The 12,688-nt window shown below is 40.3% G+C and overlaps 1 protein-coding gene and 1 pseudogene across 19 annotated transcripts in view; one reads left to right on the top strand and one right to left on the bottom strand.

Annotated features, from left to right (window-relative positions):
• Window positions 1-12,688, bottom strand: part of LOC102136630 (protocadherin alpha-C2) — a 199,956-nt gene that overhangs the window by 131,733 nt on the left and 55,535 nt on the right. For 3 of the 19 annotated variants that reach the window (XM_015452004.3, XM_073994443.1, XM_065546900.2), the window contains exon 1: window positions 3,335-5,874. The exons of 15 other annotated variants lie outside the window; for them this stretch is intronic. In XM_015452004.3, coding sequence (XP_015307490.2) covers window positions 3,335-5,725 — 2,391 coding nt within the window. In that variant the 5' untranslated portion in view covers window positions 5,726-5,874. Of the gene's footprint in view, window positions 1-2,647; window positions 2,882-3,334; window positions 5,875-12,688 lie in introns of those variants that run through there. One more of the 19 variants, XM_015452011.4, reaches the window with a different exon arrangement.
• Window positions 11,298-12,262, top strand: LOC135971202 (uncharacterized; annotated as a pseudogene).

The following is a 12,688-nucleotide window of genomic DNA, read 5'->3' as shown; positions in this document are numbered from 1 at the left end:
TACCAAACAATATTTCATTTATATAAATTGTCTTATTCATAAATCTGATGAAAGTTAGAATTCATCATAAATATGGAGAGTGTTATTGTTTTTGGTTCCTTGATGCTTGAATGTAATAACTTTTCACATAACTGCTCTCATTTCCATAACATGCTAAAACAAATCTCAGGAATAGATTCTGGAAAGTTTTACTCTAGCAAAAGTAAAGCACTTTCATGTTAAATGTTTTATTGAAACCTCCAAATTTCATGCTATCCCAAAGTAACAATGGAGCACTAATATGAGAAAGATCTCTTAAAAGGTTTTGAAGCCTAATCTCATTGACTAAAGTCAAGAGAATGTGAACTTGATATCAACCTTTTGCTTTTTCTCTAAAACTTCCCCTATAGGTCATTTAGTAGTTAGGACATGCTTCTCTTCAGAAAATCAGAATAGTGACTGTGATGCAAGGGGGAATCAAAAGACCTTTTGTGAGTTTATTCATTAATTCAAAATCAGCTTTAAGAGAAAACAAAACACAGATAAGATCCTACAACTCATTGTGAACAACTACACATAGATTTTGTAAGTCTATTAATACTCAAGGTCAAAATCTTTAAACCAATAATTTGATGCAATTCGTTGCTATTACATATAATAATAAAGGCAACTCAAATACGACACCTTTACAAAACTAGGAAAGAATAACCAAGAATGGCTCTACAAGTATAAGATAACTTAAATCAACTATAAAACGTTAATTAAAAATATATTTGAATTTTGATGCCATCAGGCTAATTATTTAAATTGTCTAATATTACCACCAAATTTCTTTCCTATTTTTCATTTTCAAAAGTAGTCAAGGTACCATATGAGCTAAGGAACTTTAATTTTAAAAAATAGTCTGGGTGCAGTGACTTACACCTGTAATCCCAGCACTTTGGGAGGCTGAGGCAGGCAGATCACCTGAGGTCAGGAGTTCAAGACCAGCCTGGCCAACATGGTGAAAACCCGTCTCTACTAAAAATACAAAAATTAGCCAGGAGTGGTGGTGCATGCCTGTAGTCCCAGCTACTCGGAAAGCTGAGGCAGGAGAATCACTTGAACACGGGAGGTGGAGATTGCAGTGAGCCAAGATCACACCACTGCACTCCAACCTGGGTGATAGACCAAGACTCTATCTCAAAAAGAAACAAATAATAATAGTGTATTATGTAGTTCTCACACACTCTTTGACCTAAACAATTTGTTAAGCCAATAGGAACATCTAAGTTCAGCTTAATACTTAAACAACCAAACTAGAAAATAAATTGAAATTATAATTTTATACCATAGAATGCAATCTTGGCATTAAGAATAAGTATAAAAGACACAACTTTTCAGAAATCAGTCCAAGTAATCTAAATTATCTAAAATGCAAATTTGTTATTTATGTGATATAAAATAATAATTTACAAAATTTTAACCTGCACTGAAAACGTTCCCAAGTCTTTAAAAGTTCTTGAGTTATTCCAAAAACTTTATCTGGAGATGGGTAATGTATTCCCTATCTAATATTCACATTTATTATATTTGTAAAGTTTCGTAAGTGGTATGATGGTTTAATCACTTTTGAGTCTGAAATATTTTATATTTTTATCTTGTTGCCTTCTCTTTAATACTTAAAGAATGTTTTTAGCCAATGAATACTAAGGTACAAAAGTTCTTGATCTAAAGTCTATGACTAGGCTTCAGCATAGACTCTTTGAATATTGTGCCAAATGGTATGTTATGCATCTATAAGGGGGGAAATAACTAGATATGATTCTCAAGAAAGTCTGTAATTCCACCACTCTACGTGTGGTAAGAATAACTAAATATGAAGAATGACTCAGAAGTAAACGATCTTTGCTCAGATCTTCAGATGGAGTGATACCACGTGGAAAGAAAATTTCAAAAACATTAGAGATAAGGCACTACAAGATAGAGCAGTTAAAATGTGAGATGAATGAAAAATTGTCAGTAGGTACTCACATTAATATATTTAATTTTTTCTCTGCTACATGAATCTGAAAAACCTATGGAAGAATGCCAGCTAGCATATATTGTAGATAATATAGCCCTATATGCAAGTCTTTAGCATGTTTGGATAATTTGAATAATTTTATTTACCTAGTTTCCTTTGGAATCATAAATCATGCCATTTTGTTTGAGTATCCAAAAGTTGACAAATCTCTTGCCTTTGTATGGCACAAAATCAAGAACAAGCAAAAAAAAAAAAATTTTTTTTTCAGATAGGGGTCTCACGATGATAGCTCACTGCTGCCTGCAGCCCTGAACCCCTGGGTTCAGGGGACCCTCTCATGTCAACCTCCCAAGAAACTGGGACTACAAGCGTGCACCACCAGGTCTGGCTAATTTTTAAATTTTTTATAGAGACAGGATCTCGCTACGCTGTCTAGGCAGGCCTCAAATTCTTGGGCTCAAGCAGTTCTCCTGCCTCAGCCTCCCAAATACCTGGGATTACAGGCCTGAGCCACTTTGCCTGGCAAGAACATGTAGAATTTTAGTTATATTATTTCCATAAAGCAGCATATAAGAATGCAAGGTTTAACTTTTTTTTCAAACAATATGACAACAAGTATTATCACAAGAATAAAGACAAAAGTAAAGATTGTTTCATATATAATGAATTTATGATGAATGTTTAACACTGTAAAAATAAAAAAAGTAAAGTAAATCATGTCATACTAATGGAGTATTCCAGTTTTGATACAAGCCTCAAGTTAGAAAAGCCAATGGACTAAGTGTAGTGGCACTGCATTCCCAGCTACTCTGGAGGCTGAAGTGGGAGAATCCTTTGAGCGGTCACCTGTGAATAGCCAGTGCAGTCCAACCTGGACATCATGGGAAGACCTCCTCCCTTTAGAAAAACAAAGCCAATGATTTAACAATGTGGAAATATCAAGGCAAAACTCTACTAAAAGACAAAGAGGAGCAAATTTAAATAATCCTTAGTTATTATGGCCATAACTGAAGTTTAGAGATGAAGGAGCATGGGTACTTTAGTGAAAATAGTAATTATTTCTACTCAAGTGACTACAGAAGAATCATTCTTGCATCTCATTTCTTTTAATATTTGCTAACCAAATATTAAGAGAAATAGTACATTTATTGGTTAAAGAAGCCGAATTATTCATATGACTAAAAGACTGAAGATGTGTATCATTTGGCATTTCATGAACAGACGTTGTTATCTAAAACATTATTCAAAATACTGATCATAAAACTTTCCCTTAAAAAATCCGTGAAAAACACTGGATTTTAAATAATTTCACATACACTTTCTGATAGGTGGAATCTGTAGAAAACTCACCTGTCCGGGGTGATTTGACCCTGGTTCCTGTCTTTCCCCTTCCTCCTCTTTATTCAGACCTAGAGGAAGACTGGGGCTGAAGGCCATGAGGTCCGTCTTAGGTGGGCCCTCCCCAGAGCACACCCTCTGCTGCCTCTGCTGCGAGTGCGACCAGCTCCCCATCGCGCGGGAGCACACCAGAGTGGGCTTGCCCGGCCCGCACTTGCCCTCAGTGGGCGTCACCGAGCACCGCAGCGCAGTATACAGCAGCAGCGTGAGCACCAGCAGGCTGGACACCGCGCAAATGGCGATGATCAGGTACACGTTGACATCCAACAGCGCAGCCTCTGGGCTCGCGGCGCCCACCAAAGCCCGCGAAGAGACCTTTGGCGCCTGTCCGGTCTCCACCAACGACACCAGCACGGTGGCAGTGGCCGTCAGCGCCGGCTCACCGTGGTCCTTCACCAGCACCAGAAGTTGGTGGCGCGGTGAGTCCACCTCCTCCAGGGCACGCGTTGTGCTGATCTCGCCCGTGTACAGCCCCACGCGGAACGGGATGCGCGAGCCGACCGCCGCCGGCTGCAATTCATATGAAAGCCACGCATTGTAGCCTGAGTCCGCATCTACTGCGCGCACCTTCGTCACCACGTGGCCCGCACCCACTGACCGCGGTACTAGCTCGTTAACTGCGCCTCCCGCGCTGCCAGCCCGAGTCGCCAGCAGTGTCGGTGCGTTGTCGTTCTCATCCAGCACAAACACCTGCAGCGTCACGTTGCTGCCCAGAGACGGCACGCCAGCGTCACGCGCGCTCACCTGGAACTGCAGAAACTCCAGCTCCTCGTGGTCCAGCGGTTGCAGAGCGTACACTTTGCCGCTCTCCGCGTGCACCGACACGTAGCTCGACAGCGCGCGCTCGCCCATCCGCCGCTCCACCAGCGAATAGGACACCAGCGCGTTCTCCTGCGTGTCCGCGTCCCGCGCAGACACAGTGAAGATGTGGCAGCCCGGCGGGTTGTTCTCCTTCACGAACACTGTATACTCGGGCTGTGCGAACGCAGGTGCGTTGTCGTTCACGTCGGCCACTTCCACGGATACCCTGGCCGTGGCCCACAGCGAAGGCGAGCCCCCATCCCGCGCGGTCACCACCAGCTCATAGGCCGACACGCTCTCACGGTCCAGGGCGCTGTCCAGCACCAACGAGTAGTAATTCTTGAAGGTGGACACCAGCTTGAAGGGAACGTGGAGAGTCAGAGAGCAGGTCACCTGCCCGTTGACACCTGAGTCACGGTCAGACACGCTGATCAGGGCAATGACCGTGCTGGGATGAGTGTCCTCTCGTATTGCGAGGGATGCAGAAGTCACGGTGACTTCAGGAGAGTTATCGTTGGTGTCCAAGATTTCCACCCAGACTGTACAGTGACCTGCCATTGGGGGAGTCCCCTTATCTGTAGCCTGTACTTCAATGTTATAAAACTTGTTTTCTTCATAATCTAAAATTCCATTGACCCTCACTTCTCCATTATTTTGATCTAGTGTAAATAAGGGTCTTCCATTGGGCTTAATTGACATTAAGGAGTATGTTAACTCTCCGTTGACTCCCTCATCTCGGTCTGTGGCGTTTAGTTTTATCACAAGAGTTTCTTTAGCAGCGTTTTCCATAAGGCTCACCTTGTATTCTGATTTATCAAACTCTGGATCATTGTCGTTGACATCCAAGACTTGGACTAACAGCTGAACAGTGCCAGTAAGCTCCGGTTTTCCCCCGTCTGTAGCCGTTAGTAGCAAATTAAGTTCCGGAGTTTTCTCTCTATCCAGAGACTTCTTTAAAATAAGTGACAGTCTTTTAATCTGCTTACTATTCGTTGGTGAATCTAAAGAAAAATACTCATTTTGACTTAGCCTGTAGGTCAATAGAGCATTCTCTTCAATATCAGCATCAGAAGCTCCCTCTAGTGGAAAACGCGAGTCCAATTGCTTAGATTCCGCAATCAGCAGCTTTTGTTCTCTGAGCGAGAACACCGGCGGGTTATCGTTAATGTCCTTCACCTCCACGTTCACGTGGAAAACCTGCAGCGGCCTGTCCACTATCACTTCCAGGTGGATGCTGCACTCCGCGCTTTGCCCGCACAACTCCTCGCGGTCGATCCGAGAATTCACAAACAAAATGCCATTCTGCAGATTTACCTCCAGAAGGTCCCCATGTGTTTTGGACGCCACCCGGAACAGGCGCGGCACCAGCTCCGCCAGCTCCAGCCCCAGGTCCTGTGCGATGCGGCCCACGAAAGTGCCGTGTTTGGACTCCTCGTAGACGGAGTAGTGGAGCTGGCCGCTTCCCATCTCCCAGAATTCGAGGAAGAGAAGCCAGAGCAGTAGTCGTGGGGGGCCCAGTCCCCATCTCTGAAAACCAAACATCGCATACGAAATTGGATTCCAAAATAAGCTTCTTTAGACTTACAGTACCAGATTCTTCAGTTTCAGGTTAAAAATCTCGCTGAATTCTTGAGAAGTTTCAAAGGCTCCTTAAACGGTGGCATCCGGTATGATGGAGTCCCTTTGTAAGCGAGTGCCTGACTATTCAGATCAACCTTTGAAAGAACTTTCCACCAAGTAAAGAGCGACACCTTGCGCCTAAAACTGTGAGTACTGTGCACTACATTTACCACCGTAGAATTTCACGTGTTTTGGGTTTCTTCCCCTAAATATTTCCAACGTGCTTATTTATGGAATATTCAGATTATAAGTCATAATGAAACTAAATATATATGGAAATGGCATTTTATTTCTTGATTAACGTCAAATTTAATTATTGTGTCTATGTATGACAGCATTATAAAATTGTTCTTTTACTTATCTAAAATACATATACACTGAGAGAGTGAGAGAGAACGAGAATTCAGTTGTTAACGTGGCCTCATGAAAAACTAGGGCTAAACACTTCCTGAAAGTGTTGTTCCTCATATAAAAATATTATCAAATTTGAATTGTTTTACTTTCAGTCTCCCATGTTACTTTGGCTGCTTCGGAACTCAAAGAAAAAAATTGAAGTTTTATAAAAGCAGCTCTTTAGTCTTTATGTTCCACATGACCTATTCTCATCTCTGTGGGCTTGCCTTTTCATACCTGTTTTCTATAGTTCTGATTCTTTACTGTTATTTACATTTAATTGCTTTCTGATTATAAGTGACTTTATATCCATTGCAGAACAATATGAAAAACAAGTATATTCATATTCTCAAAATTGGTAGTTTTAAAAAAGGATTCACAAAGGAAAAATCTATTGATCTAGACGAATTTTTATTTGACATTTATTATTTCTAACGTAAGCCATAGTAGCATAATACAAGATATCAAAATTGATCACTTTATGTAATAGAGTCAATGATATGACAGAAATAGCCTTTTCAACTATAAAATAAATTTTAGTATCATTCGATAAAATAAATAAAATCACCCTGAACATCTTTGTGCATTGGTATTTCCAAGTCACCAACTTTGGTTTCCTTAACCTAATTCAGTTATATTCATGAAAATAGTTTGTTTCTTGTTTAAAGAATTTTGGGTTTGAGAGCATAAGTTCATGGAAAACAAGAGATGTGATTTTTAATTATATCTTCTCTAAGTACCTGATATTGTGCTTAAAACATAGAAAATTAATCAAACAATTCAACTAAATGGTAAATTACCTTAGTGTTTGTGGAAATGGAATTTCATAGAAAATACTGAGTAACATACAGGAATTGCTTATGAGAGTTTTCATTGCCTGAAGTTGTAATTTGTTTGAACTTTCTTTGTCTTTTCATATACTCTTAGGATTTAGGAGGAAAAAAAGAAGATGCAACAAAATTTTAGAGTAGAAAGTGATTTCGAATAAATACCAGTCTAGCTTAAATATTTTGTTGTATAGTTTTGATGGTTTATCTCCAATCTAAAAATACTGCAATGACATATGAAAAAGTTATCATATGTGTATGCTAATATTTTATATATATTCAACTATTAATTTGAGAATTTGAGATTTTGTTCTACTTTTTTCATATTTACTATTTTCCCAATGTTGTCATAACACTAGAACTCTAATTAAGATGAATGTAAAATTCTGTATTAAAAAATTAAAGGAGACATATCAACTTTTATGACAGTTAGTTCCATCATGCATCTGTAAAATAACCAATCATAGTAGCTTCTAATCAAAATAGAACATTAGACCAGATGACAGTATATTCAATATGATATTTGAAGCACATCAGGTTTATTTTGAACAAAAGGAAACAACAGATCCTCAATCACCTTATTATGGGAATTGGGGATGAAGATGTTACATGGAATGTAGAGTCTTCCAAGGTAGGAAAATGAACCTGAGAAGGTTTACCCTGGAAAGACGATAATATCACATATTTGAATTAAAACAAGATGTTAATTTAGGTATTAATTTCCAATGATATAGCATTTTGTGAATATATAAAGTAGTACTGAACAAACGCCAAGTCATAATAGAGTTTGATAGAGTTTATGAATCAATGACACATCTTTTGCATTCTGGCTGTGATATTTCAGGTGTCACCATCTCAACCAGCCCCTAGTGAAGAGATTATGCTCCCTTTGAACACATCTTTGAGGATCAGCCTAATATCAGGGTATAGGCTAATGCCAAGAAGTCATTTCAATACAGTTATTGTTAACTGATTTTGTAAAATCAATTGAAGATTAAGGAACTATGTGCCTGACTTTTACTATATCAATCAGGATGTACAATCTGCCTGTATGTCCTGTTAGTCATATATGTATTAGAGTGTATATTTTAATGTCTTACTAGTGCACATCATCCACTGATATTCTATAACAGACCTGGCGCTATTATTTCTTGAAAACACCTAAATAAATTTTGACACGGTTGTCAGAACCCCAGGAGGTTCTCCAAAATCAACAGATTAGAATTACATTATCCAACCACTGTATTAACAAAATTATAGGATGTACTCAGTAATGCTAATTCTGCTCTTTCATGGCTTATTCAAGTAAAAACAGTTATTTGGTCACAAATCGTTTGTCAGTGGTACAAGCTTCCTAGACAACAGTAAGACTGAAGAAGACTGAAAGACCTACACACACTTGAAGATTTTGATGGGAATCTATGTCTCTAAAATTGTTATTGAAGTATGCAATATTGTAAACATTTCTTGAATCCTTTGGCCATGTTCAGGGTCCCTGAAATAATAATATCAACACCTATGCTTGTCCCAAACACTGTCTTTATTCACAGTAACGAAAGAAGGGTGTCATTTTTGGTATAAGTGTTTAGTTTGGGTGTTCCACAAGGATATTGGAAACCACAGTTTTCTGACTTTTCTTGCATGTTAAATGATTCTTACTTATATCACTTCCAAACAACAGAAATGTAGTTCTTATAGAGCAACTCTTAATTATTTAACAATTACATAACCAAAATACCTATCTCAATGTGGCATTGATTAAAACAAATGATAATGATGATCATGAACTCTTATAAGAAAAAAATCACTTAACATAAAAAAACTTAGTGCCATCTCAATCACGCATTGTACAAAATTAGTGATGAAGACAATCGTGAAGTTTCTTCTAAGCACAACAGAAAGAAAGATTTGCCTGTACACAGCTTGTGCTTGATTTTCCTAGCCAAGACTAGGTTTGAGTAGAGAAAAGACTTACTGAAGAAAGCTCTACATTATAGTGAACAAAGAATGAATCTGAAGTCTGAAAGATATGCATTTGAATAATATCTCCACCATGTACTGGCACTGGATAAAATAGATAAACATCTCAGCTTCTCTTATTTTATCTTTCAGATTGGAGTGGTCATATGTACTTTAGAAATTGTTATAAGGATTAAATGAAATAATGTATTTAAGCCCCTTACTTGATGTCTAACAAATATATTAATAAACTGCTCAAACAGTGGTGATTTATTATCACGAAGTTACTGATCAGTGTTGGCTCTTGTTCTATAGTTATGGATGAAGAGAATTCCAGCACCATAAAGTAGGACAGGGTTTTCCCTTTTCTGAAATTTCCTTAATGTTTATCTTCATAGAAATCATCCTCTCAGAAGTTATTTTTCTAGGTAGACACCACTAACTCCTTTTCAGCATTTATATTAACTTTACCCTATCTATAACATGATTATCCTCCCATATGTAAATATACTATTTCTTTACACAGAATTAAAGGCCATCTCATTTGTAATTAGAGCCAAAAAGAGCAAAGTAATTTTACATATAATTTGATACACATCCTTACAGCTATAAATACATGTTCTCTGGGATCCCTTTAAAGAAAGCAATTCACATGAATATGGTGTGAAGGCAAAAAATATTTTGCATCAAATATATCAAGAGTATACAATGTTAAATTCTAAGGTATAATTAACACCACAATTGTCAAGTGAAAGTGCCTTTATTAATATCCCATGATTCTTATACTTAAGTTATTAAAAGCAATGACATTTTTTGTAGAGATGGGGGTCTCACTATGTTGCCCAGGCTGGTCTCAAACTTCTGGCCTCAAGCAATCCTCCTGCCTCGGCTTCCCAAAATGCTGGGATTACAGGCCTGAGACACCGTGCCAAGCTCAGCAATGCCATTCTGAAAACCATGCAGTTTAATGAACACAGACAATGGTATCACTCTTCATCATTTATGGGAAGACTCTCTTATACTTAAAACCCAAATAAGTGTGAATTTTCCTACCCCAAAATATTTTCATGCAGCCAGGTACCAAAAATGAAAGAAAAATGAGTATAATAAGTGCTCAAAGAAATCTTTCCAAAATAGTAGAAGAGCTCAACAACTTAAACTGGAGGACAACAGCAATTAGTTCAACAGGTTATTAAGCAGAGCTGACTTAAAAAAAAAAAAAGAACAAAATTGTTGGCTATCTGAAGTAGCTGAAGATTGTGAAGACAATGACCTAAAATGAAATTATAAGAAGATTGAAGACAAAAATTAAGAAGTAAAATCACCTTTAAAGGCAAAGCTAAAACTCCACCCACTGCAATCACCATCTCAAAAAAGATTGCTATTGATCGTGAAGAAACAAAATTGTTTGTGAACGAAGCTGCCTCAACCCTGCTGATCACCGTTTGTGAAAGATAAATTTACAGATTATAGAAAGATAAAAATTTAAACATGTTTTAAACTCAAATAATTATTATATTAAATATTGTCATGGTATTTTTGAATACATAAAAATAATAAGGAATGGAGGACACAAATCAGAATAAGAAAATGAATAGGAATAAAGAACTTGCTTCAAAATTGAGAAGATTTGACCTTCTCATAAGGATCATTATTCATCATTATCCTTCCTGTAAGATTTAACTTTCTCATTTACAGGAAACAGCCAGTCAGTCTAATTCATTAGTAGTATTATCATTATACTTACCAACTGAAGAATATTCCTAAAGAATATTCATGGCGACTGCAGTAAAATGTGATGAAGATGGCTAGACTTCCCATGTACTTTTTTTTTTGAGACACAGTTTCACCCTGTCTCCCAGGCTGTAGTGCAGTGGCCTCATCTTGGCTCACTGCAACCTCCACCTTCTGGGTTCAAGCAATTCCCGTGCCTCAGCCTCCTGAGTAGCTGGGATTACAGGTGCGCACCACCACACCCAGCTAATTTTTTTGTATCTTTAGTAGAGATAGGGTTTCACCATTTTGGCCAGGCTGGTCTCAAACTCCTGACCTCGAGTGATCCTCCTGCCTTGGCCTCCCAAAGTGCCGGGATTACAAATAGGCATGAGCCACTGCGCCCGGCCCCAATGTACTTTAAATAAACCATCTCAAAAGAAAAACAAAAGCAAAATAAATAAAGCAATAGAATTAAACAATAACTTGGTAAACATTATCAATGTAACCATGAGGGACATTCATAGGAATGAAATATTTTCCAGGATTACAGTACTTACATTCTCAAAAATTTTCTATTGAAGTCTGTCTCCAAAACCTGAACCACGGGGAACAGTAGGACTGAAAACCATAAGGTTGACCTTGGGCGGCCGCTCTCCGAAGTAAGATCTCCTTTGCTGCAAGTAAGACCAGATCCCACTACGCCGAGGCACACCAGCCTGGGCTTGCCTGGCGTGCATGAGCCCTCGGTGAGCGGCACCAAGCACCGCAGCGTCGTGTACAGCAGCAACGTTAGCACCAACAGGCTGGACACCACTCAGATGGCAATGATCAGGTACACGTTGACATCCACCAGCGCTGCCTCCTGGACCTCGACGCCCGCCAACGCATGCGATGAGGCTTTCCTCGCCTGTCTGCTCTCCGCCAGCGACACAACCACGGTGACTGTGGCAGTCAGCGCCAGCTCGCGGTGGTCCTTCACCAGCACCAGCAGGCGGTGGCGCGTAACTTTCACTTCGTTCAGGGTACTCGTGCTGATCTCGCCCAAGCACAGCCCCACGTGGAACGGGTGCTGCCAGTTGACAGATGCAGCTCTTGTGACAACCAGACGTCGTAGCTGGAGTCCACCCCGCGCACCTTCGCCACCACGTGGCCTGCACCCACTGAATGAGGGACCAGCCCACTCACAGCGCCGCCAGCCCACCCAAGGCGCCAGCAGCGCCGACAAAGTTGTCGTTCCAGCACTAATACCTGCAGCGTCACGCTGCTGCCCAGAGGCGGCATGCCAGCTTCGCGCGCTCTCATCTGGAACTGCAGCAGCTCCAGCTCCTCGTGGTCCAGTCGCTGGAGCGCGTACAACTTGCCGATCTCCGCGTGCACTGACACATGGCTAGACAGCGCGCGCTCACTCACCCGCTGTTCCATCAACAGCACATTCTCCTGAGCGTACCGGTCCCGCGCGTACACTGAAGCCGTGGCAGCCCCGCGGGTTGTTATTTTTACGAACACCATGTACTCGGGCTGCCCGAACGCCGGTGCGTTGTGGTTCACTGTTCGGTCACTTCCACGGTCCTGATGGCTGTGGCTCACAATGAAAGCGAGCCCCGTTCCGCACGATTACCACCAATTGATAGATTTGCTCTCTTCGTCCAGGGCGCTGTGGAGCACCAACGAATAGGTTCTCGGCAGGGCCTATTGAAGGTGGACACCAGCTTGAAGAGACGTGAGGCATCAGGGTGCGGGTCACCTGTCCCTTGGCACTGAAGTTGGGGTCAGTTACACTGATTAGGGCTATGACGGTACCCAGCGGAGCGTCCTCCTGTACAGGGAATGATAGCGACTTACTGCTAACTCTGGAACACTATCATTGATGTCCAAGACTTCTATCAAGTCTGTGCAGTGACCAAACAATGGGGAATTACCTTTGTCAACTGCCTGTATTTGAATCTTTCATTATTTAGTTTCCTCAAAACCTATCTTTACATTTACTTTT

The sequence above is a fragment of the Macaca fascicularis genome, chromosome 6 (assembly GCF_037993035.2).
Source record: "Macaca fascicularis isolate 582-1 chromosome 6, T2T-MFA8v1.1".
Classification (NCBI taxonomy): Eukaryota; Metazoa; Chordata; class Mammalia; order Primates; family Cercopithecidae; genus Macaca; species Macaca fascicularis.
Note: the sequence above shows the minus strand (reverse complement) of the source record. Positions and strands in the feature narration are given on the sequence as shown.